We start from the raw sequence: 27,322 nt of genomic DNA, 5'->3' as shown, positions 1-27,322 counted from the left end.
GGGCTGGCCCTGTCAAATATCAAAATATATCATAAAATTATAGTGGTTAAAATATCAAGGGGCTGGGAGATGAGTAGACCGATCAATGGAACAAGACAGCCCAGAAATGCACCCAAAGATATAGACATATATGTAGACATGTGGCCTTAAACTTAACAATTTCAAGACAATGAGGATAGTGCACCCATTTCCACATATCCTTGCCTGATCCTAGTATTATCTAATTGCCTAAAATTAACCAGTGTGATGGAAACAAAGTGATATCTCACTGTTCTTATATTTTGCATTTTTTTCTGATTGATAGTGGGATAGAGCATCACCTTACAAAAATAATCATCACGTATTTAGTGTTCCTCTTCTCTTTCATTGTAATATAAATAAATTTATTAGTTTTTTTCAGAGACTGCAAAGATATTTTTCATTATATTAGTTTTATAGTTTTGCCTTTTAAAGTTTAGTCTTGAACATATTTGAAATTTGTTTTTGTATATAGAATAAGGTAGGATTCTACTTTTTTTTTCTAAATATGATAAGCCAGTTTTTCTCACCCCAACCATTAAAACTTTCATCTTTGCCCTGATGATTTGCAGTGCCATATTAATTATATATATACACTAGTTTCTGGAATATACGTGAGTCTGTTATTTTAACACTCTGTCATATTCCACTGATTTATTTTCCTGTCCCTTACACCGGCAATACACTGTTTTTACTACTGTAACTTTTACTATGTAAACATATCTGGTAGGGCATGTCCGTCCTTTTCACTTTTTTGCACGTCTTTTTCAAAATTGAGTTAGCTATTCATTATTCATGGACGCAAAGTTTTAGAATAAGCCTTAGCTCATTTCTTCTGCCTCTTGAAAAACGTATTAATATGTATGATCTGAACTTAATTAAACACTTGATTTGCAGCAATTGATATGATCATGTGAATTGTTCTCCGTTGGTCCATCATTATGTTCAATCATGTTGATAGGTATTTTTTTTTATATCAAGTCATTTTTGCCTTTGTGGAGTGAACCTACTTGTTTTTTTATCTATTACATTTTAAATATGCTCTTGGATTTTATTGGTTAATTTTTTATTTTGGACTTTTGCATGTGTATTTATATGTGCAATTAGTATACATATATTTTGAATATTCAAATTATACCAGACTCATAAAAATTGTTTGAGCAGTCTTCCCTCTTTTTTATTTTCTGAAACACTTGTATAAAATAGAAATTATCTGTTCCTTCAAAATTTGACAGAACTCTCCTGTAAAACCAACTGGTCCTGGGGCTTGTTTGAGGAAAGATTTATGATTCTCATTTAAATTTCTTTGATTTTTATTAATATATTCAACTTTTCTTTTCCAATCTTGGACTATTGGATATTTTTAGAAATTTATTAATTCCTTCCACATATTCAAAGTTAGTGCTTATAGTTGTTAATTATTTTTAGTATGTCTCATGTCTATTTTGTTGTGTTTTTTTTTGAGGAAGGTTATCCCTGAGCAAACTGCTGCCAATCCTCCTCTTTTCGCTGAGGAAGACTGGCCCTGAGCTAACATCCATGCCCATCTTCCTCTACTTTATATGTGGGACGCCTACCACAGCATGGCGTGCCAAGTGGTGCCATGTCTGCACCTGGGATCTGAACTGGCGAACCCTGGGCCGCCGAGAAGCGGAACGTGCAAACTTAACCACTGCTCCACTGGGCCGGCCCCAGTCTCATCTCTATTTTGGCTCAAGTTATCACTCCCTTTATATTGTATGGTTTTGAACCTTCATTTTCTCTTCTTTTTCTTGATTACTCATGCCTGGGATTTATTCAAAGAACAACTCTTAGTTCATTTCTCTTTTCGTTCTAGTTGTTCTCTGATCGACTAATTCTGTCTTTATCTTTAATATTTCCTCTCCTGCTGTTTCTCTGGATTGATGCTGAAGTTCTTTTATAGCTTCTTGTTATAACAGGATAACCTGTTTTAACTGTTGTATAAGTTTGTCCTCTAAGTACTACTTTAACACTGGCCCATAAATGTTGACATATAGTGCTTTCATTGTTAATCAGCCCTACATGTTTTGTAATAACTCACAATTTATTTTTAAAATCATGGATTTTTAATAGTTTTTTGTTTGTTTCTAGCTCTGATTTTTCATAGAATAGCAACTTTTTATTGTGCCATCTGTGTCATTATTAGAAGGTATTTTTCCTCCTCTTCTTGGACCTACATTTTATTAGAAAATACTTAAATAGCAAACTTTTATTCATTCAGAAGTTAAGGACCAGCCCATATTAGAAATGAGTGTTCTCTGTTAGCTGATCAAAAAGTGTCTACCACTCTTACTATTTTTCTTTTTCTATTTTTGTTTACATACGTAAACATCTACAAAATCTGTTCCTCTTTTCTTGTTTTTATTTGTGTTCTCTGCTCTTCTTTCTTTTATCTCTCCATTTTCTATTTTTCTTATTGTACATTTTTATATCTTTCTGACTTTGGGTTGAGGAAAAAATAGTATTTCAGATAAACAGTGAATAAATTTTTAGTATAAGTCCTATGCTATATTCGAGGCGTACTTAAACTAAAGAAAAATTATTTGTTGTTTCCCTGATATTCAAATTTAAGTGAGCATCCTGTTTCTTTTTGTTTAATCTGGCAACTCTCCTAATTCTTTTTTTATTTAATCAGTGACTTGCTAATCCTTTATTCAGAGATGTCTTTAACCATCCAGAAAACTGTCCAGATTTCATGATTTAGCAAAACAGAAAAAGCTCACATGTAGAAGACACCACATCCAATCACTACTTTGGATTCTTTGACTTTGTTCATAGGAAAGTTGACAAGACTCTTTGTTAGAGTCTCTTTACATGGAATTCTAACAATATTGGTCATCTGAATTTTCAGTCTGTTACAGAAAAGGGGGAAAAATTAGTAGGAGATTTAGAAACTAGAAGAAAACATGTACTCAGAAAAATGGTATTGTAAGCCCTGTTTTTACCATTAACCAGTCAAGTAACCTTATATAAATCATATAACCTTCTTGGGAGTCAGTTTTCTTAGCTTTAAAATGAGGTGTTTGAATTAGATGATTCCTTCCAGCTCTGCACTTTATTTTAAGCTTGATGGTGATTTTAGAAAAGGATGAGATAATAAACAAATATAATTAATAAAAGCATTAGGCTATCAAATGCTAAGGGCAAAGATAATTATATCTATTGATACTTTTAGAGCCTTGCTACTCAAAATATAGTGGGCATCCGAAAGCATCAGTGTACCAGAGAGCTAGATAGAAATGCAGAATCTAGGCTCGACTAAATCAGAATCTGCATTTTAACAAGCTCCTCGGGTGATTTGTATGCACATTTAAGTTGAGGAGCCCTGCTTTAGAGGATTGTTGTCTCGGCAATTGATGCTCAAAATGATGCCTCCAATTCATCAAGTGAAAATTCAGTTGAGTACAGGATTCTTTGTTTGAGAGGACAGAAACATTTCTAATACATATTGCCATTATTTTGATACACATGATTGAAATTCCTGAAAAGTTCCTGTGCTTCAAAAGACATTATTCTGTTTGAAAAATTGACCTATGTGGATCCCTCCATTCTTGGGAATCCTGCAAAAGCAAAGATGCCTATATCTATATGGTTTTCATTTCCATCAAAAACTAGACTAGTGTGTTGAAAGAGGAACTTCGTCTCCCAGTTTATCTCAGCGGGGAAAGCACTCATTTTCCACTTTCCTATCTGATTGCTACTAATATAACTTTTTTATTGATTTTACACGGATGCTTTTGCAGGCGTTAGACATGGCAACTTGGCAGACTCTAAGTTTCGTGAATAATTGGGATAGTAATTTTTTCGACCAGGAGGGAAGTTTGCCTGGCCCTGCCGTGCTCTCCTTCATCTCCTCACTTACGCATTCTTGTTCCCCAGAGAACCGTCTTTATGTGTATTACGTAACACCTTTCCTCCCTTTCAGACTTTGTCTTAAGTGGAGTTTCTGCAGGATTCAGCCTCTGAGGTGAAGATTTGCATGCAGAAAGTTGTTGAGAACTTTCCTTGGGATCAGCACCGGTGAGGGAAGGAAAGAACTAGGATTGGACAGAGGGAGGCATGGAACTGTGAAACAGCTGCATGATGGTGTCAGCATCCCACAGGGAGTGGGGATGGCTCTTCTGAGTTGTCCCATCTTGTAGACCATTCACTCCTATCAAAAGGTCATTGGACATGTGTTTCCTCCCTCTCCCCCAACTCCAGGGATGGGCATGACCTTGTGGAAGCTTTCTTCCTCTGAGGGCAGTTTCCAGAAGGAGACTTTGCTGTGAGCTGAGTGCTCAGGCCTGAAGGAGGGGATCTGGGCAGCACACCACAGTGTCCACTACAGATTTAGTTTGCCCCATTCTGAGCCCCTTCTGAGTCCCACAAGCTCTTCTAACACAGAGCCTCTGCAGATTTAGCCCTGATGTCTAAAATCACAGATGAAGAAATGCTCTTAGAAGGAATTGAGCCAATGAGCTGATTCTAATCAGAGCTCTTCCATGGCCTTGCGAAATCGTACATTTTCAAATGTCTCTCCCTGGTTGGTGGGGGTCAAAATGGTGGTTCCTTCTTCATTTCACAAAAAGACAAGTTGGCCTTACTCTTCTGAAAAAAGAAACACATAAGCTAATGGTGTTTATAGCCTTACTTGTATTATGAAGGAATAACACAGGAAATCAGCTGGTGCTGACCAAGACCAAGAGAGGCAGCAGCTTGGACACTGAAAGGAAGTCAAACCAGGTTCCCCTCTCTCCATTCTGACTACATTTTAAGTATGCAGACCACCAAGATAGCTCTATGGCAAGAGGCTACTTGCCCCACACCCTCCCTTCTTCTGTTAGATTTGGACTTCAGGTAAGAATCCCTGAAACTTTGAGAGTTAATCTCTTCCTTGTCAAATTTCTGAAGTCTACATAGACAGCAATATTATTAGGGTGAGCCATTTGAAATTGCCAATATTTGGTAATGTTTCACCTACAAAACGAGCATATAGTTCCACCAATAGCGTAAGTGTTTTAATCTGATTTCTGTTGACTCCTAATTGGAAGTACAAATGGCTTTTGAAGCATTCTCTCAGCTCCTTGAAATTGTCTGAAGCTTTTATGCCTAAGTGTTTATGGGACTTCATTTTTCGGGGGAGAGAGGGCATAAGTGTCAACAAATTTTTTAAGGAATCAATACTTTCCTGCTTACCCCAGATTAAGAACCATTGGGCAGCCAAAAGAATACAGAGCTTAAAGTTGGAAAACCCAAATTCCTACCTCTCTAGCATTTAGCTAAAAGAAGTAACTTAAACTCTCAGAATCCTACTTTCCACTGCTGTGGTATAACTTTTGCATCCAGGGATAATATAGTACAAAACTCTCAGATAGGAAAAAACCCAATGAGCTTGATGGATGCTCCAGCAAAGCATGTGGTCATGCTTGGCAAACTGTAAAGTGCTATACAAACAGAATGTAGTATCTGCCCACTTTCTCTTCTTCCGGGGACTTCTCTTTCTCTCTGGAATCAGGAAGGGCTGGAGATGAGTGAAAGTGGAAAGGCACAGAAAAAGTAATGACGCAGCAACTAGCCAAAAGCAATTTAAAACCTCAGAGAAGATTCTTTTCAAGTTTGTGGTATAGTTTCAGGATCTGCTATCCAGTGACCACCACAGAGGATGACCTGGAAGTCGAAATGCTTGGCTTGGGAGTCTAAGTGCGTCTTTACCCAGCAGGCAGATTGGAGAGGGATTTCTTAAGCCTGAACAGTTCTGCACTAGAGAAACATTCTTTCAGTAGTTAGAGCTGGGAGTTAGTGTGCAGGCTTTGGATGAAAAAGCAACTGAGTGTGTGGGACTGGTTTTCCACTTCCATCTGTCGGTTGGTATCTATAAGTCAGTATCTATCTATCTATCTATCTATCTATCTATCTATCTATCTATCTATCATTTATCTATTCAGTCTGTATTTTCTCTGTTTCAAAGTATTTTGAGATGGATTCACTAAGCTAATTTCACTGGCAGTCCCTCTATGTTGAGACCATTCCTCCGTCCTGAGAATCACTTGCTTTTCTAAAAAATATTTCCTCTTTTCTGATATCTGGCTATAGTTTTTCATAAGAGCCATGTTCAAATTAATTTTACATTGCCCATGTAATACATGAGTGCAATCTCCTTGTTAAAACAAATAATAAAACATTACAGATAAACCTTACAATCCCCTTGACCTCTTAGCATCTTGGATTTTTCTCCTGGGACATGTCTGGTGCTCATTTCAGATCTGAGCAGTATCCCAGCAGATGCATCTGGTGCTCTTTGTCCTGGAGGGGGCAGCTGTTCACATGGTGCATTTGGTGTGGTGATTAGAGGATTGTCATGCTAGTAGTGGCAAAAGTGGCATGGGGGTAGAGTAAGTAAGTAGAACTTTGTGTTGCCAAGTTTTCTGCTGTAACCACTACTTATCTTTCACATCTAGGAGCTCAGAATTTGTTACTTATTTCATATAAAGTAAAAATAGTTTGGATTATTATATACGTTAAAGTAGCTGTGACTTGGTTGTAGAAAGAGCAACTTTTAAAAATATCATCTTTGTTTGAATGAGGAATACACTTTTAGTATTCTAATAATACTGCCAATTCTAGAAGTTTCTTTGCCTATATGTACAGCAAAGTAGCTTTTTAATAAATGCACATTGAGCTGAATTTTCTGAAAAGTCTATTAAAAGAGTTAGGTATATAAAATGTATTTTTCCTTGATTCCATTTATAAAGTAGAGATACGTTCTATACCAAGGGCTTCAAATATTGACAGTGTCCGTGGAAGTAGAACCTGGAGTACCAATTCACATTGTTGCAAGTGCCAATTTAAAATGGCATATGTGAAATTTTTTAGTCTATATATAAATTTTAGAAAATGATAATTCTCTATATATCGAAATATACAGATTTTTGCATAATTTTAAAATTTTGTTCTTTACCCTTGTCTTCCTGAAATGCAAACAGAATTAAAAATATCTCCTTTTGGGAGTAAGAATTATTGAACATTGAGTCCTTCCTCGACAATAGGCGCTGTCTTATGTGGTTTCACATGATTTTGTTTCATCTCCATACTAGCCACAAGAGACAGGTAGTATGTCTGTTTCTCAGATGTGGGAAAGAGAATCCCTGGGCTGATTGCTCAATTTACCCAGCTAGTGAAGATGGAGCCAAGAGTCAAACCAAGGCTTCTGTTTGGCCAACACGCTCTCCAGAATAGTGAAATTACTCAGTTCTTTTCACCCCAGTTCAGATCGATTATGCCCATAAGTGCAGATTCACCCTAGTCTCTCCTTCTGAGGCTCTCACAGTTATATGAGAGAGTGTATACCTTCCTGTGTCTAGTTGCTGTTGTGGGGCATATTTGGCATTCAGATGAGAATGAAGTTTTCTTACCTCTCCCATGTCGCTGAGAGGAAGCACCCGAGACTCAGCATCCTGTGCTTGATCAAACCTTGTCTCTCTTTGCTTTGTGTATCCCAGCATTCCTCTGTCTATGTGTCCTTGTGGATACACAAGTCTCATCTGTGGTTTTCCTACTTAAGCCACAGCCTAGAAATCTTGGCATAGCTGCTTCTCACAAATCAAGGCACAGAGACACTGCCACCAGGAGCAGACTTTAAGGTTCAAAGAGGTTTGGTATTCAAAGACCCTTAGAGCTACGAGATGTAAAACGAGCTGGAGGTTTTGGTCATGGACCCTCAGGGCAGAAAAATCCATGCCACAAGGCCCACCCCTACTAATTAGTTTCAAGTGGGTGGTGTCTATTTTGGGACCCAACAGAAGGTGGGCAGACTGAGCCCTCCTGTGCCTCATTGAAGCCACCCCATTCTGCAAGTCTGAGGCCGATTGGGGTAAAGCCACCAGGTGCTTATTTGGACTCTGTCTGTTCCTGGCTCAGGAGACAACCCAGAACTTTCTTCCAGTACTCAGGTCTCTTTTGTGGTGTATTAAAAGGAAGAGGTTGTGGGAGTTCCCAGGGGACTTTGATGTCTTTGCTGCTGGAGTCGAGGGCTTTGCCTTAGGGTCTTACTTACCTTACTACGTGTTTCATATCTAGCCCTCATCCAGGTGGGAACAAAGGACCTGGTATTGCAAGCCATAACCTATGGGTCTGGATGTTTCTTAAGTTATGAAGGAATATTTATTACTTCAAAGAGGGGAAATGAAAGGGTGAAAAAAAAAGACACTGTAAAAAGAGAGTGTGGCTGGTCTTGCCCTCAAAGGAGGAGAGGAAGAAGGGAGATGTGTGCTGCGCTGACCACTGCAAATCATAAAATCACCCTACTTAAGCCCGCAGTGCAAATGGACACTCTGTAAACACACTGCCAAGACTCAGGAAAAGTCAGTCTGCGGACAAGAAAGAATTCTTGTGAAAATGGAAAACACGTTTTGCTCTCCTGCACCCTGTTTCAAGGGAAGGTCCCTGCTGTTGGTTATTGTCCCTGCTTTTACACTGAGGACAGTTTCCTGGGGCTCCATTTCCCTCAGAACCTGATAAAAAGCTAGAGAAATGCACCCAGCACTCAGTAAGGTCCAGCACCAGATTCTAATAATGTAACGCCATGTAACACTGGGGAAGGCTGAGGTTTATTCTCAGCAGAAATGAAGAGGAATGTTGAGCTAGAAGAAGTCAAAGAAAACTAGGATTACTGTGTCAGATCATTTCAGTGTGGAAAAGAAGCTCTCCAGGTCATCCTCCAATGTCTAAGATGTTTCCTTTTATATTAAAGGATTTCCAGGGACAAAACTTCCATAGTTTACTTTGAAAGACTGTTTTATTGTTAATCAGCCTAACCATCTAGGAATATTCCTTATAAATAACTGAATTCTCCTGTGCCTCAGTGTTGGCTCCTTTTCCAGCCATGGCCAGAGTATATATACTCGGGGCTCCAGGAGAGCTGCATTAGCATAAACAGTCCGGCAGCTTCTAATCTCAGAAGCAGCAGACTCTGCAATAGCCTCTTGCCCATGTGGGAGTTCACATGCTAAGTGAGAGATTCTGATAAAAATGCTGAGGGAAGACAGAGAGGTGGGGAGGGATAATTAGGTCAGACAGTTCAGAGTGTGGAACAGTTCGGAACACAATGTTAGCTTAGTGATCATCTTGTCGACTTCTCTCGCTTTGGAGATGAGGTATTGGCTGGCTGTGGTTTATTGTCTCCAGCACTTGTCTCTTTGAGCAATCTTTTTGAGAAATTTAAAGAAAGACAGGTTCAAGTAAAAAAGTTGAGGTAGGAAGTCTCAGAAAGAGATGGGAAGCTCAGTAGCTGAAAGTTATTTACTTTCCATCTAATTTTGACTTTTGCTGTGAGCTTGGGTATCTTTCTGTGCCTACTCCTTATTTTTCTCATTTGTAAAAGAGGCAGCTCTTACTTTATAAATGGCGAGCTATCTGAGAAGTATAAAAGTAGCGTGACACGTGCCTTGAGAGCCCAGTGGAGATAACAGCTCATACATGTATGTGCTTATGCCTAGGTGTGTTTCAGTAGACCAGGAGTGGCCACGGCAATTTTCCTTTTCTTGACGTCTGATGGCCTGGTACCTGGGGAACATCAGCGGCCAACAGTGACCCTCCACCTGACTGATGTCAGTGGAAACAACCACTCCCTTGGTGAGTCTGACAATTATCCCTTTAGGGCCACTAGAGGACAATCCAATAGGCCAAGAAGTCAGCTTGATGTCTGTCTCTGATATTGTTTGGGACCTTCCTACATCACACTACTATTGAGAAGATAAAATGAATACTAGCTATGGAAATACAGTACTACATGAATGGCTTAAAATATTATTCATTTCCTTATTTCTCTTTAGGAACCTATGAACTTTCATGCCAGCATAACCCTCTGGTTATTAATGTGACCCATCATCCAAATGTCCTCTTCCACCATACCACCTCAGTGCTGCTGAATTTCTCATCCTCATTGGTGGGCATCTCAGCGGTGGCTCTAAGGACATCCTCCCACATAAGTCCTTCAGCTACCAATAACTGCATCCCAGAGCATGAGGGGCCAAATCATCAGGCACAGAGGTACAAAGTCCCCTATCTTCCTTTTTGCCTTTCTTTTTCTTATGGCTGTGATATACTGCTATCATTTCCATAGATAGCATTGTGTATACAAGGGGTGCTTAATCATTAACTAAAAAATTGGGTCTAAGAACTACTTAAAAGACACAAGAAGTAAAGAATAATTTGTAGAAGACACACTTGGGTTTTATATTTTGCTCTTCTTTCCTTAGCTAAGCGTAATTTTTAATGTAAATATTTAACATCCTTGCAAGGTCTTAAAATGTTTTTTACATATAAAACCACTGCTTTCAAAGCAACATTATATAAACTGCCAAAAATTCTCCGCCGAAAACTCAATGTTCCCTAAGCAATGTGTGTTTTTCCACTTGTTCCCACCTGGGCAGTGTATAGAGTAAGTTGAACAATTAGTTTCTAAGGCATGTCATATAATCAATTAGAATTACATATGGAAATCAGGAATACATTAGCTCCATGTGTCTTTCTGTGGACATCTGTGATTGTCATCATCTAGATAGAGGTTTCCTGGACTCTCAGCTGCAGCTAGTAGAGGGACTGTACTTCAGAGTGTTGGTGGGCCCAAGGGTGGCCCAAATGGGAGCATGTCAAACACAATAATCTGAGCTGCACTTGGGCTGGACTCATTCTATGAATGCTCTAATCAATTGAGTGAGACTGTAGGTAACAGGATCTGTGCCCTCCATGGGTGAAGTGTCAGGGAATGGGATACTAGTCACAGAAGTTGGGGTTCCAGGCAGTGCTCCATCACCAAGGGGGAACTCCGATTCCACCATGCTCAACCTAGTTACATCAGAAACCCAGCTTCGATTAGGGAATAGCAGTAGACAATATTAGTATTGTATATTAGTGATCTATTGCTGTGTAGCAAATTATACCAAAGCTTTGTGGCTTATCACAGTTTTTGTGGGTGAAGAATCTGTATGTAACTCAGCTGCATACAGATGCATGGGTGCCTCTGGCTTAGAGTCTCTTATGAGCTTGCCATCAAGCTGTTGGCAGAAGCTGCAGTTACCTCAAAGCTTGAGTGGAACTGGAGAATTCACTTCCAAGCTCACTGCTGTGGCTATTGGCAGGCCTCAGAAGATCTGCATCCAAGCTCACTCACATAGGTGCTGGCAGTGGGCATGCTCACATGGGCATGGCTCTGTTCCTTGCCACCTGGGCTTCTTCATAAGCTGCCTGAGTGTCCTTATGACATGGCGGCTAATGATCCAAGACAGAAAGAGAGCCAGAAAGGGAGATTGCCCAAAAGGGAAACCACAGTCTTTTTATAACATAATGTTGGAAGTGACAACCCATTACCTCTGGCATATTCCTTTCATTAGAAATGAGTCAATAAGACCAACCCATACTTAAGGGGAGGGGTTCGCGTCAGGGCATGAATCATTGGGGACCATCTTAGAGGCCATCTGCCACATGAAGTAATAGTAGTTTATGTTAACTGAGTACCAACTATGCGCGAGGTACTTTTCTAAATTCTAGGAAAGGAGAAACAGTAAGGAATAGAGTCTGGATAATGAACAATGTAACATGAGCTAGTTCTACAACTTTTAAGTTTTCTTAGCAAACGTCTTCAAATATTAACATAAGAATGTAGACTATTAAAATAACATTTTTTACTAAAATTATTGCCTCGTTCTCATGTGTTTTCAAATTATCTCCTCTACTGGGTCTACCTCTGGCCTCAAACCATATAGAATTTCTTTCAGGTCCTTGAAATGTGTTCTTGATGAGCTTCACAGCTTTGCACATAATGTTCCTACTTTCTTGAATGCCTTCCAGTCTTTCTTCACTTCAACTCATCCTACACCATCAGGATTGACCTTCTTCTGGGAAGTTTTGGTAGACTCCCTCCCTGTTTCCATAGGATATTGTACACAACCCACACTCTACAAAAGTATCTCTCACATTGGGTGGTAACTATTTACTTGTTGTTCTTTCCCACTGAACTCTAAGCTCCCTACAGTGGGATTCAGCTCAGTATCTAGCAGAGGATCTTGCACATAGTAGGGGTCAGAAACTGTGTGTTGATTGACGGTTATAGATTTTATCTCTAAGTCTTCCATGGAACAGAACTGAACAAGCAAACCAAAAAAAGTAGAAGTCACAGCCTCTTTAGCCTGAGGGACAAGAATTCCCCTTACCATCACAGCTATGAAGTTTTGACAAAGAAGTTGATTAATTGTGATCGCTGCTGCTAGTTCTTCACTTATTTTCATTTGGCACAGTGAGAAAAACAAGTTTTAAATGCATGCATGCAAACCAGTAGAAATAGGATATGATTCTCCAGTTTACACAGAATGTATCTGGAATGCATAAGCATTTCCAAACCACATGTGACTGACAGGAGCCATGCAAATTGGCTTTTCCTTCTCGGCCAGTAAATCAGTGCAATGTAGTAAATTTTGATAAACAGAGAACCTAATAGCTTCCATATATTTTGTTTGTGAACAGATTTAAAATTGGAATCCCAATTTACTCTCAAAGAATAGAAATCTTTCTGCATCTTTGTATAAATCACAGTTGTATATGTAGATAGACCATAATATGAAACCCTCAAATTCTGGGCATAGTGAGAGGGATTCCTGGCTACCTCCTTCTTACCCCTTATGACCTGAATTCCATTAATACTTAAACTGGCAAGGGAAAGCTGACAGATGCCTGGCAGTAGAAGATGTGTTATCCATTTTCTATTTAACCATTAGTGACCAATGTCCTAGCCCTCCTACAACACTGCATCTTTAAAGCAGCCTGACTTGCCCACAGAATCTTAGCTGAAAGCCAGTAAACCAAGGTCTGGCTCTCCAGTGATGTTCACAATCCTTACGTTGCACCCTTTGGCTTTGACCTCTCTCTTCATCTTGTTTCCCATTCTCTTACGATAGCTACCCAGTTTATGACCATTTGGGCTTAGTCTACTGATAATGAACCCCTTGGTTTTGAAAACCTAGTTTAGTTTCCCTAGTTTTGGCCACCAGTGCTCAGTAAGAGCTCAATTCATTCTTACTCTCCAACTGTTTCCAGCTCTAGCCATTTTTGGGAAATGCCATGCATAACCTGCCATAGCATTCCATGAGTTGAGTATCAGGCAGACCCCCAGCCATCCCAGGATTGTGTTGCTGGCTTTGGGAAGTGGGAACCATCTTTTTGATTAATGCAATGGGGTTTGGAGTGTATCCGAGAGAGATAAATCAGGCACTAATAGGTTAATTTACCTAAATGAGTGGATTAGCTTGTAGATAATCAGGACTCATTATTGACTTTGGAAATTCACAAGGTCAAGTCTAGAAGAATTTACTAATAGGCAAGAATTGCTGATGGGCATGTGGTTTCTCCTACAACAGAATTTTGTTCTTCCAGTCACATGAACACAAAAGAAAAACTTACTGTAACATCTCTTACCCTACCTGATGGTTTATCCATTGGCTCCCCCAGTGTTGAATCTTCTGAAGACGAAGGGCATTAGCTCCTTTTCCAGGGCATGGGCTGGTGATAATGGTTGAAACTTCTGACTACTCATCTGTTTTCAGCACTTGCCCTTTCCCTTCTTTTGATTTTTTTATCTGCTTCTGCTGTAAAAGGTTGAGAATGCAGTGTAACCTTCCAAACAATTGTGCTTCTTTCAGTCTTCCCTTTATTTCAACCTGTTCTGGCTTTTTATAATTTGATGTTACATAGTTAGGTGTGTAACTGTTTGTGACTGTTTTATCTTTGTTAGGATCATACCTCTTGCCAACCTTCTTGCCCTTTTAAATGCTTTTGGCTTTGTATTCTACATTGTCTGTAATTAAAATTTCCATCCTTGCTTTCCTTTCCCTTTTTTTGTATTTGTTTGATAAATATTTGCCTTTCTTTTATTTTTAACCTTATTCTGTCTTCACTGCCAGTGAGCCCAGGGCACATTACTTCACTGCTCTGTTTACAAAGACAGTAGAATTTCACTGTGTAAAACTACTCCAGGCTTTTATTCTGAAAACTTATCTCCTGGTCCTGAAGCCCCTAGCATTCTTTAGGAGTCTGTAGCATTTTTACCTTTGTGGCATTTATCTCCTAGGATTCGATGGCCTTTGCCAATGGTTCTCCCCCCCCCATGCAGTTCCACCCACCTAGACCCTATACCTCCAGACCTCAAGTCTTGAAATGAGGAAAGAAAGGGTGGCACTGATGAGAACTGGTGGGTGGAGAGCAGATTTGTGACCCCTGAAAAGCAGTGCCCAGTTTTCTGGTCTTTACAGGGGCCAGAGAATGGGGACAGAATGACCCATTTCCCTCTCTTCTTGTAATACGGCTCTATTCCTTATTTGCTTTGTTTCAGAAAACAAAAAAAAATGCATGCTTTGGCTTCCAATGATGTTTCTCAATTCAACTCAAATACATTTTGAAATCAGGAGGAAATCCTCACAGATTCAGGCTGTCAGTCTTGGTTTTGGTATTGATAAGAGTTTTCATATTTTTCTATACTGTTGGTATTGAAGGAGGAGGCAGAGAGAAAGTGCCTCCTAGTATTCTTGTGAGATTAAGTGAGAATGACACATGTGAAGTTCGTAGCACATTCTAACCCAAGGCGGGAGCACAGCCCGCAGCAGTTTACACCACATTCCCCATCCTTATTTTTACCATCCTCCTTTTACAAGATGTGCCAGTTATCAATCAGTTTGTTGCTTCTCAGTTCTAAATGCACTGTCATTACTCTAATTTGTCATACTAGAACAGATTTTACTAATATTTATCCTTTGCTGGCTGGCACAATGTTAAGTTTTGTCAGTAGAGGGTTCTGAAGTGACTCCACAGGAGGAAGGGGCTTTTCTTCCTGGTTTCGGTGTGCTTTCTTCTTTTTTGCTGCCATGACACCTCAGAAGTGGTGTGCAAGACACCTCTGGTCAAGCACAGCAGCCACTGGGTTCACAAGGTACTTGTTTCCAGTTGGCTCTTCATCATAATCGGCCAGAGGTGATAGCTTGTTCACTGTGATCCACTGCATGTCATGGATTGCTAGCATCTCCTTTCCCATTGACAAGGAGCTCAGCATTGTACTCAGGCCCAAAGTCACAACCAAACTGATCCCCAAATCCTATCTTTGTGCATCCATCTGCTAGTAACATCTCCACTTCCATTCTGTGTCAAACAGGGCCCAGTCAGGACACAGTAATTAGAATAGGGAAAGTTTAGTATAAGTATTAACTGGTAACAGAGGCTTAACTACAAAGGAGTAAAGAGAACCCTAACAAACAGAAGAATAGTGGCTAAAAGGAGCAGCCATTACTTTTAGGGATGAAAGAAGGGGATCCAAGGAAGGAACAAATGTGGAAGAGGCTCCCAACCTAAGGCTGTGATTCGGATCTCATTGGAGAGGGTGGGGCCGTGGCACACTGGGTGGCAGGGAAGTTTGCTGAGGTTTCATAGGCTGGTGCTGGCAATCAGGAACCCGCCTGCTGGGGTGCTGATCAAAGCTCCTTAGGAAGCTGCCTGCTGGGGCACTATTGGGACTTATTGGAAAGCTGCCAGTGGGATGCTGCTGAAACTTTCTGGGAGATCACCCGCTGGGCACTGATGAAACTTGATGGGAAGCCACCCACTGGGGTGCCACTGAAACTTTCTGGGAATTCATTCACTGGAGTACCTTGGAAACTTGTTGGGAAGCCAGGTAGGGTGCTGGTGGAACTTGCTGGGATGTGCAGGGTGTCACTGAAACTCATTAGGGGGTGAGCACCACTGGACTGATGCTCTGTTGGATGTAAGTACTGCAGAAGCAAAGAGAGGAAGCGTGTAGGAATCAAGAAGAGAAGCCCCTTCCTCCTGCAGTCTCTCTCCTGTTACGTCTACTGGGAAAATGTGAGGTCATGCTAAGTGGCAAAGGAGCAATATTTACATGGTCCGTCTCTAGTATCACAAAGCAGGGCAATGAAGAGTGGTTTTGGAACTAAGAGGCAACAAGTTAATAACTGGCAGGTAAGGTCTTATCAAATAACCAAGAAGAACCCCTCTTCTCTCTGTCTTTTATGTTCCAGATAAGATTTTCTTTAAGTTCCTGGTTTTAATACTTAGACCACTTGTCAATATAACTTCTAAATAGATTGACCTAACAGGAAATGCATATTTTCTTTTTTTAATGTTTGAAACTTATTTTAAGTCCAAGGCAAACATTAAGTATAAATACCTCATTAGCTTATTCAGTAGAAATACACATTCTGATTGAGATGGAAAACAAGTAATAAATACTCGTAAATACAAAATTATAGTGGTTCTAGGTTTGCCTTGAATTATGATTTAGGAAAGCCAAGTATTCTAATATAAAATTGAATGAGATATTTATCTTTTAAAATGAATATCCCTGAGGAAACCTGGGTTCTTTCTTCCCTCTCTTGTTCTCACACTCATTGTTTCTGAGTCACTATATATGGTCATGCTTTGATCTTTTTTATCATTGTGGACAATTGAGAGTTGATTCGTGTAACAATTTAGGTCTAGTGCAATGGATATGTGTGTGTGTACACATTGTATATACATTTCTATATTTTACTTCACGTAGAAGAAAGGCTTCTGAAGATTTTAGTGTAAATTGATTTGTAAAACTAATTATTCTATATGGCATGTGGCATGTGGTGTGTGTATGTGTGTGTGCGTGTGTTCATGTGTGTCTGTGTATAGAGAGAGACTATTCATCATTCAAAAAATATTTATTAAGTGCCTCACAATGTGCCAGGAATCATTTTTCACTTGAAGAAACTAAGACTCAGAGTGTACAAATTCACCTTTTTGAGATTAGCAAAACTAAGAGGAGAGTCCAAGTAATTTCTTTTTAATAGAGAAAACTTCCATTAAAATGAATGGAAAACTATTTCAGAAGTATACCCATGTCTCCTACTGCCCAAGAATCCTGCCACCCTCCCTCAAACTGTATTTGGATTGGGGTAACAAGAGTTTAACTGGCCCTGGAACAATTAAAGAGCACCTATATTTTAGATATGTTTATGTAAATGGCATATTTATTTTGAGGAAACCATGAAACCAAGAAATGTAGATGTGGGCTCCAAGTAGTGCAGGTGAGCTGTGATATTTGATGGAGTAAGCGATAAAGGGTGGAATTGTAAAGATACTTGGGACTTTTGAGCACGTTCAGGAAATGAATTGTGTCGATTAGGGCAATTTTATGGGCAGCATCCAGGGGATTTAGGGTCATTAGAAAAAGAGAGGTTTGGACCCAGGCCCTATGGGGCCCAGAAAAAAAGAATCTTACTCCTTAGAGGAGAGAAAATCTGAGAAAAAATATTCTACTCTCGTGAAGATTAGCAGTGCAGGTAAGCCAGAAAGAGGAACAACAATCTTGAAAGACTGGTTTATGTGTGTACTAGATTTTATTGCTGTGTAACGGTATTACTACATACTTAGTAGCTTAAACCAACACACATTTATGCTGTCACAGTTTCTGACGTCAAGAGTCTAGGCCAGGCTTAACATGGCTTGATGAGAAGTGTAGGTCTGTGCCTGGGATTCAAACCCATGAATCCTGGGCCGCCAAAGTGGAGCATGTGGACTTACTCACTATGCCACCACGCCGGCCCTCTGATGATTTTTTTTCTTAATATTGGTTAACTGAGAGTTAATTACTTTAGCAATTTAGGTCTCGTAAAATGTGGTTATGTATGTGTGAATGTTTATGTGTGTGTATTTCATTTTATGCAAGACAATCTTTTGGAAAAGGTTAATGTGCATTGAATTATATAACCAAATTTTAAAATGATTTAACTTTTTAAATGATTCTACCATTTAAAAGAGTATTATTTTTTAAAGTGAAAAATAAGTATTTTCGTCGAGTAGTGTCGTTCCCAGATTTTCTCCTCTTCTCTTTCTTTCCTTTTTTCTTTTCTACATGAATCTGCATTTTCCTATTTACTTAAAGCAAACTAGCATGAACGTATAAAGTCTGAGTCAAGAAAAAACAATGAACACACACATTGTATTCTTATATGATTCTATATTCAAGTCAACAACTCTTAAACGGAACTTACCTTTTGCATTAAAAACATTTACTCTTAGGCTGTTATTGTGGACATCAGTTGGAGTTCAGCCTGTGATCCTTGTGTACTTAACATAAAAATGCACATATACATAATTAACACACCTGCAATGTTTTGTTAACCATGCTTATATAAAGAGAATCGGGCAATTTAGGAAATGAGTAATCAAGCAATAATGTATATCTGGTTTGATTTGTAGTGCCTCACGATGCACAGAGACCTGCAATGTTTTGTTAACCATGCTTATATAAAGAGAATCGGGCAATTTAGGAAACGAGTAATCAAGCAATAACGTATATCTGGTTTGATTTGTAGTGCCTCACGATGCACAGACACCTGCCGTTTTATGTACAGGTTGACTAGTTAAGTCACCTTTGTAACCTCTGTATAGCCTCTGTTCTTCGGGTTCTGTTTCCCGAAGCCAGGGCTGCAAAAATAAATAATCCAGGGAGAAAAATCAATGATTAGCTATTGCCAAATAACTCATAGTTTTCTGTGTGCAATTTATGAACTTTGGTAATTTGCAGGCTAATGCTGTCTCAGGCTGACTTACCCCACTGCCTCGCCTCTTCAGATCCTCCTTCAATGGCACCCCCGTGCTGTGGCACAGAAGATGTCTTTAGCCTTAGAAAGCTATTCTTGAAAAGGTGGATCTGCTGACGGAGGAGATAGAGCCTGCATCACTGAGTCATGTACAGAGGATTTCTGGATCACCCTCCATTGTCCATGGAGAATTCATTGTGGACATGGGATTTTGTTTGGGGGTATAGGGGTACGATAGAAAGGAAAGCAGCTTTTTCATAGAACTTCACACCTATGGCTTTAATAATCCCCAGAGAATTTCTGGGAGGAGGTGGCTGTGTTTTCCATTTGGGAGATGGTGGGACTCAGGTGTGAAAATGTCTCTTCTTGGTTACACTGTAGATTACGAGTAGAGCCGGGGCTGGCTTATAAGGCTTCCAAGCCCCAGTCCAGGAGCATGCAGCCAGAGCGCAGCTCAGTGCCTTGGCACTCCATCCCTGCTGTAATCAGTTTGTAAGCCTGGTCTCCATAAGAGGATCATTCCATCTCTGTTATCCGTCATTTGGCTTCATGCTTCATTATTCCCTGGAACCCTCACTGCTGCTGCTTTACCGTTTCCTATTGTGCTTCAATTATTTGGGGCTCAGATTAGAAATGCCAACCCATTCCCTTCCTCCGCGGCCTGGGTTGGGCCCCCACACCCTACCAGGCTTCTCCTTCCCCTGCTCAGTCCTGCGTAGGACGTTCAGATCTCCTCCCTTTTGTAACCTAACCACGTGAAGCTTCCTTCCTTGCTTTTGCTAGGGGCTACAGGTTAAAGCATTTGCTTATTCTTTGGCTCCTCATCTTTTATTTTTAGCAGCGAGTTTCCTTTTACTGCTCCAAGATGATGGGAAGTGTTCTTTCTTGATGCTGGGAAAAGCACTATAGAAATGAAATATGTATTGCATTTCTACTCATTTGATTATCTTCTTCCCCAAAGCAGTTTAGCAAATTAACATTAAATCTGTTTTTGTTTCTTAAGCAAGGAAAGAATTATAGCTGCTCAATTGTTCCCTAGGTTTCTTGCCCAACTTCCTTTTCCCAGAATGATTTGTCCGTAAAATAAGAGGGAAGGAGGAGAACCCACTGGAGAGGATTCTGATGCTCCTGGCCCATGATGGATGTCCCAGTAAATGACAGGTCTGCTTTGGGAGGCACAGTGAGCCGTTTGAGTCTTTTCAACTGTTTGCTCTCGTGGGGGTTATAAAGGAAAAATGAAAAGGTCGTGGACATAGTCTCATTTAGAGGTTTATTGGAGCATGGCTAGACTATTCTAGAAATAGCCTTTATTGAAATATTATCTTGTCTGAGATGGTTCTTAGTGGGATACATTCTGAGAATTAATTGGGTGGCAGCTTTTGGTCAAAAGCTAAGAACAGGCACAAACAGCTTAGGAAGACTGGAGGTTGGAGTCTACCTCTAAGGAATAGTTTTGTTTCAAAGTAATGACTTTGAAATGGTGAGTCCCCAATACTTTATCACTGTGTCTGAAATTTCACCATTAGGAATTATTTTCGTCAAGCCTTCACAATCTCTAGAAGTCTCTTTAAAATAGCAAATAAACTAATTAATAGGAATAGAAATGTTTTACATCATTATCAATTATTTATGCCAGAAGTATTCTCTTATGGACCTTGCCAATTCGAAAATGGACCAGGGCCCTGCTGAAATGCAACCTAGTGTAGGCATCTGAAACTTTGAGGGCGTGTGAGAAGCAGAAAAAGTGGTGCTGACAAGAGAGATGAGTTTAAAATGTCACCTGCTTCCCAGTTTTGCTCAGCTCTGGCCCTATCCTTATGGTCTGTATTGATGGCAGCTAGTGGAGAGAGCACAGAAAATAAAAACAAACCAATATTTCCAGGGTTCTGTCGTTTTGCCAGCCTGCCAAGTAGACAGACTCTGTTGATGGATTTGACCATAAATTGTGGTTGGAATGACTCTCGGGCCGTGTCTGGTTCTGTGTAGCCATAGCTGTGGAGGCTGAGGAAGTCTGGTGATTGGAGTGGCAGCAAACCCGACATCCAGACCCCTGCCTCTCGCTTTTGCAAGAGACCTTTTTCTGCATCGTCTAGTCTCACCATATGATTGTAGGACAGTGCCTTCCCTTCTTTGGGCCTTCATTTCTCCGTGAGCAAATGAGCCATTGGTGTTGCAAGGCTTGGTAGTGCCAGGAAGAGCGAAAGAACGGAAGGGAATAACATTCCAAATCTGATGTCAATCAAGGACTGACAAATTCCGGGATTATGAGATGATGGGAACAATGTGAAGCTTCTGTTGGGGAGTCCAGAAACTTTATAGGGAAAGGGAGCCAAGGGGGAGAGGGAGAGCCTCAAAGAGGCCCAATATGTGTTTTATGTTCTATTTGTGAATTTGGGACTCATTTAAGGGGCTGGCTTGCAAATCCTCAGACCTCAGTTTACACATAGCTTATGTGTAGCCACAGAGAAGCCATGCTACCCCTTCTTCCTGCCTGGTAGGCACTGTTATAGGAATGACACGAATGGAATCTCACGCCCGTTCAACTTCATTCATGGGACTGTCTTGTTCCCTCACTTAACTCTACGTGTCACAATTTCCCAGTCTTGGCCTATGACTGTGGTTGGGGACGTGTCACTCCCAAATTAATAGTTTAATTCGTGCCCAGGGATAAATAGTGGGTAGAGGGGGTCAGCAGGGCAGTCATTTGGGGACTCTCGCTATCGCTCTTCATTAAGAAATGCCCCATGTAGAGATGGTTATTGCCTTTGCAAGCCGGAAAAAAGTCTATATATGTATGTATTTGTTGTTTCTGCTGAGTGATTCTGCTTCCCTGGTGCAGTGGTGGGAAGCACACTCCCTGCCGATCAGCCGGCGGTTGCTTTGCCTCTTCCCTGGGTATTCCATATATTTTATCATCTACATGAAAATCATGGGTTCTGAACCTTGGTGAGACAGGGCTTTTGAAAGGGAGTGCTTTTGGCTGTGTTATATAAATCTGTTTCTCTTCAGAAGGACAGGGGGCATTTGGATGGGACTTCTAGTGCTACAGCCAAGCGAGGTAAAAACTGTGCCCAGAATTGGAAATGAGCAAAGCAAATTACCCAGTTCGGGGGCCACCAGAGTCCAGTCCTGAACTTAGAAATAGGTCACATTCTAGGAAGAGATGGATGTCTCCCGATCAGGATGTTTTGAGAGGCCAACCTCAGGCAGAGACTTCAGTAGAGGGGCAGGGGAGACTATTACTTTCTCAGGATACAGGAATGGAAGGAGAAGTCTGCTTAGTGCAATAATTCATATTTTCTCTGTCGTGTGAGGGAAGAGTCAGAATTATGACTGAGATTCCTTTGTTTCTCTCAGATGGGAATCTTCAGAGGAGAAAAACTTGAATTAATTTTTCCTTCCTGGTTGGTATGATCCTTCAGTAAAACCCCTCAAAGTACCAGTGTTGTTCTGCCCAAGAAGCCTGTTGGAAATGTACTTGCCATTTAATGTGGTTCCTGTCCTGCAAAGCAGAGATGGAGCCAGAAGTGAGGAGGAGGAAGATTGGGGAGCCAGAGTAGAGACCGTATCTTTTTGTATTGGTTTGGAGAAACAGCAAAGCTCTCTAAGAATGGATGCTATTATTATTATTTGGTTTTGCTGTTGGTGGTGGGAAGATTAATGAGAACTCAGTCTCTTCCAGTCCACTTCACATTCTGTACATCCTACTTCCATCTGCTGCCAAATCCAGAGCATACATTCCTTCTTAGCCCACACCCTCTTATTTCAGTAAGAATCAATAAAACATAGTGGGGGAGTGGAGAGAAATCTGATCCTCATTTACTATTTAACCTTAAAGGAGCTATTTCTACAGAAACCACTGGGATTGGTGTTTGGTCAATGGTGGCATTTCTTGGATAAATGAATTGCAATATTTTGTTTAAACAACTGAAAAGTTGGGACTTTAAGCAAAAACTTACACTGGGCAAGAACGATTGTAAGAAACTTTTTCTTGGGTTCCCCACCACATCCTGCCCATTCATGGGTTTTCTGTACTCCTACCCCCAATACCACCATCACCTCATCTATGAAATTAAATACCATGGTGGAGCTGGAAGGGACCTTTGAGAGAACCTAGTTCAACCCCATCATTTTACAAATTTGCAGACAGAGGCCCAGAGTAGTTAAGAGACTTACCCAAGGTTGTAGAGGTAAGCAGGGGCAAGCCAAGACCTACACCCAGGTCACATGGGCCTTGATCTGCTACTTTCTCCATCACACCGTGCTGTTCCTCAAAAAGTGTGGTACAGATGCCAGACAATTTCTCCTAACCTAACCTAGATTTCAGATAGCAAGTTGTAGTCAGCCTTTTCTGGCTGCCTGAGGGAGGGTGGGATATTCACTTTAGAAAAGTTTGCAAGCTGATGTCATTCTGATTTTGAGTTTGAGCCGAAGCTTACTGAAATGCTTCTTTGGTATTAGATTGTAGTCTTAGGGTGGTAGAAAGTTCTGGAATATCCCATCATTTCTTCTGGGCTCACTTTCATCATCTCTAAAATGAGGAATTTGGGTTGAATTATCTTTAAAGTCCACTTCAGTTTTAACAAGCTATGGTTCCTCTAGGATCATTGTTAAAATTCTCCGCCACCCCTCTGCAGTCACATTCAAGAAATGGGATCTTTAACGCATAATCTTCCAGAAATGGGTTTCACTGTTGATTCTGATTGACTCTGGAATATTGTCGTAGCCTCCTGAAGTTCCTCTAGGCTGACTCAGACCCTCAGGGGAACTTGGGACCGAATCTGTGGGAAAGCTGTGAGCAGAAGAGCTAGCACTTCACCCATTGGTCAGGAACTACCCAGCTTCCCCAATGTGGGCCTTGGCTGGAAGCTAGGCCAACTTGCCTCTAGTGGCCTCAAGAAATGGAAAACTAAAAAGAGGTGCCTGGCTTGGCATGCCCCGGGGGATAGCTCATGACAGGTTTGCTGTTAGATCTGTCCATTCCTCTGCAGAGAATGATGTCTGCTTTCTGGTGTCAGCCTTACCCTGTTTCTTGCCAACCACTGAAAGGGCGGAGGAAGACTTTGGGAACAGGCCTCTAAGTTTATCTTCAAACCTAAATGTCGACTCTTTTCAATATAGGTTCTCTAAATTTGTTTGTCAGAATTTAAGAAACCCACACAGAGTGAATTTTCTTCAGTTCTCAGGGGTAGGGAGGAAATATTGATTTTGGCTAGGTTTTGAGATTGACACCTTGCCCTGCACTCTGTCTGCAAAGCACCGGAGGTAACTTTCCAGGACATCTTTTTGTCTTTCCAAATCCTATTTAGTCATCAAGGTCAAATTATATCCAATGGTAAAACTCTTCCTGAACCAGCCATGAATTTATAATCAGTAACACAAGATTTAATTATTTTCTCTGTTCAGCTGTATTATACGCTTTTTCAGAAGAAAGCAAATGCTTTATGCTTTTGATCTATCTTGTGGCTTCTATGTGATAATTTGTGCTTAATACATTGAAGCATAATGATCAAGAATGGGACCAGTTTCTCTGTCTGGAGTCAGCCTTGTTATTTTATAGTCTTGGCCTATGGAATTTATTGAAATATCTTTCAGGTTACACATAATCAGATCTTTGCGGTGCTGGATTTTACTCCTGGTGAGCTCAAAAACTTTGAAACTTAAAAAAATCACAGATGTTAAGATCCCACCACAGGCCCATAGAATCAAAATCCCTGGGGCACTAAGCCTAGGCATATATATTTTTTAAAAGCTATCTAAGAGAGTCTAATGTACAACTATGCTTGAGAAAGCCTGACTCACGGCATATGAGGGCCGCTGTTTTATGGAAATGTGAAAAGTCCTCAAACATAATGACTTTGTGGCATGAGGACCAGAAGAGAGAGAGAGACAAAGAGCAAAGCAAGAATTATGGGTAGGTGGCCATCTACAGAGTGTGATTTCTAAGGGCCTAGTGAATTAAAATTCCATAATGAAAAACTCATTCCTTTGGCTTGAAACATTGTCTCTTGTTAAAATGGAAATACCTGTGAATCACATCTAGGTTCATTATATCTTTACCTGAGAACACATTGTGATGGGGTGTGGGGAAAGATCTGGAAAAAACGGGTGGAAGAGTGAGGAGCCGTTTCCAAGGGAGGATGCACACTTAGCAGAGCATCTTGCAGACAGTGGCAGCTGGACAAATATTGCCAGTTTGACTTGCTACCATTTAAGAGAAAACTACTCGAAAGTGAGACGGACTATTAAATATTGTATACTTTCCCCTGGCTGACCCTGACCTATGCTACCACCTCCTGAATTGAGAAGAAAGCAGCAGGAGGGCAACCTCACGTCCCCTGGGTGGCAGCCTCGTGGTCTAGGCTGGCCCCGAGAGCGAGGCCTGAGATCCAGCCTGAGGATTTTTCCTCTGACTTGCTGTGTGGCCTCCAGCCAGTCTCCAAACAGCTTTGGTTTCCTTGTATGTCAAACCAAGATAAATACCTAACTTCCTACCTCTCTGGGGCATTGTAAGGCTTCACTGCTGCCACTTTCATTAACATTTATACAAAGACCATAAGAAGAAAACTTCTGAGAAGTTTTAAGACTCATTATTTTTGCTATTAGCGTTATCATTGTGACATCGGAGCTTATGTAGCATGAGGTAGAAAGGAGAACATCACAAGAAGGTGAGAAAATGGAGAACACAACAAGTTCCCTCAGGAAAGCAGTGTTTGTAGTGGAAGAGAAACTCAGAAGGGGGTTTGGGGTTGGGGTGCAAGGGAGAGAAGCCTACAATTGATACCAGATGCCATCAGAAGCTAACGACCTGACAAACACCGTCCTCATAAAACAAATTCCTTAAAAAGGAAGCAAATGGAAATATAAGCTAGTGAAAGAATTTGCAGCAGCTGCCCTAAAACCATTTCTCACTTCATAAACAGGTCTGGGTTTGGTGCTTTTCCTTTTTTTTGTCTCGGTCTTATTTCGTGCCACTTTCTCCCGCTTCTGTGCTCCCTGTCTCACTCTTCCTCCTTTGCTGCCGGTGCTGGTCAGACTTTTCACACCGGTAGTCATAGCAACAGTAGTTAATGGAACCCCATCTTGATGGAAGGAGGCTCATTCAGAGTATTTGTTTTGTGCCTTATCTCAGCATGTATTTGTTCTCAGTGATGACACAAATTAATTGGATGGAATCACTGAAAAACAGCACGTGCTATTTCACATTAATTTCTTGCCAATAAGTTGACATGAACCAGAACTGTTAAGGATTCTCTGTTTTTCCAGTACTCTCTGCTTGACATATTGAAGAAATATGCATTTTGTGGACATTAAGGGCATGTAGCATCTTTGAAACTTGGCGTTCTTTAACATCAGCAATGAGGTGTTCTAGTCTCATTCCATGCAGGGTGGTTAGGTTTCAGATCTCAGGTGGTTGCATAAAGACTCAGAGATAAAGGTTTATCTTCTGTATTGCATATCCAATTATCGGCACTGGATTGGGGAATTTGTGCTGACAATTAACAACCCCTCCCCACCAGGTCATATATGCCTCCCTCCATCAAGCTCCATGGAGTGAGTCTGAGGGATACCACACCATCGCAGGGAATAATCAGGGCTTAAAGGAGTCAAAAAGTTTTCTTTATACCACTCATCTCCAATCCCACCATCCTATACCTAATAAGCATAGATAGAAGAAACGAGAATGTCACTGACATATGACTTAAATCCCATGGGTACAAGATCAAGGGCAGCAAATCTGACGTATTCAGATCAGATCCATCCTTTTGGGACTAGTGCTTTATAAATCAGTTCTCAATTATTTCAAGTCAATATGTGCATATTCAGTGATGTTTTATTTCCTACTTTCTTATATTGTTGCCCAGCTCTTTGATAAATTCATTGATTGCTAGCACAATTCAAGGGCAAATTGAGCAAATTAATGATACTGAGACTCACCGTTGTGTTGGCTAATTATTTAGCATCACTGGCAACAACATCAAAATGTCTTGTTGGTCTCTCCCACTAGACTGTGCATTCCTTAAGGGCATGATGCTTATTACGCCCCCAAGACTCAGACCAATGCCTTGTCAACTGTGAGTGCTCAGTAAATGTTTATAGATGAATGAATGAATAGGGCAAGATGGTTGAATCATTGTTTGATAATGATATTTTTGTATTTCAGATCCCCATCTGTCACTATAAAATTGAATACATTTCCCATTTTGGTAGCCATTGACTGACTTTGCTGTCTATAATATGAACAATTTAACTCAGCAGTCTTTTATTGTATCTACTACAGCAAAGTATATGGTACATATAAAAATGGGTAAGAGTCAATATTTGTCTTCAAGAAGTTTGTAATCTAGTTGAAAGATTCAGCATTTAGGACACAACAAGATACCAATTGCCCTGTGGATCAAAGGATGAATAAATTAATTAAGTAAAGAACAAGCAAATGCCTGTATGACAGTAATGCAAGATAGAGTAAAAGAAGGGAGTTATTTGTAAAATTTCCCTGGGAGGTTCAAAGGAGGAAGATATTTGGCGGGGCTTCTTGGAGAAGGAAGGCCTTTTAGAAATCTCAACAAATTAAGCAAAGGTACAGAAGTGGGAAAACCAAAAATTATGGGCAGCTCAGCTCACAGAAAACAGGCGACTAAAGGTGGGACTTGGGCCATTTGCAGTGGAGTAGT

At 40.5% G+C, this 27,322-nt stretch overlaps 1 protein-coding gene across 2 annotated transcripts in view; it reads left to right on the top strand.

Moving 5' to 3' along the window:
* PAPPA2 (pappalysin 2) overlaps positions 1-27,322 on the top strand; it is a 260,484-nt gene that overhangs the window by 156,440 nt on the left and 76,722 nt on the right. For both annotated transcript variants that reach the window (XM_070497529.1, XM_014845335.3), the window contains 2 exons: positions 9,516-9,651; positions 9,852-10,068. In XM_070497529.1, coding sequence (XP_070353630.1) covers positions 9,516-9,651; positions 9,852-10,068 — 353 coding nt within the window. The remainder of the gene's footprint in view (positions 1-9,515; positions 9,652-9,851; positions 10,069-27,322) is intronic.

The sequence above is a fragment of the Equus asinus genome, chromosome 25 (genome assembly GCF_041296235.1).
Source record: "Equus asinus isolate D_3611 breed Donkey chromosome 25, EquAss-T2T_v2, whole genome shotgun sequence".
NCBI lineage: Eukaryota > Metazoa > Chordata > Mammalia > Perissodactyla > Equidae > Equus > Equus asinus.
This window is presented reverse-complemented; position numbering and strand designations above follow the sequence as displayed.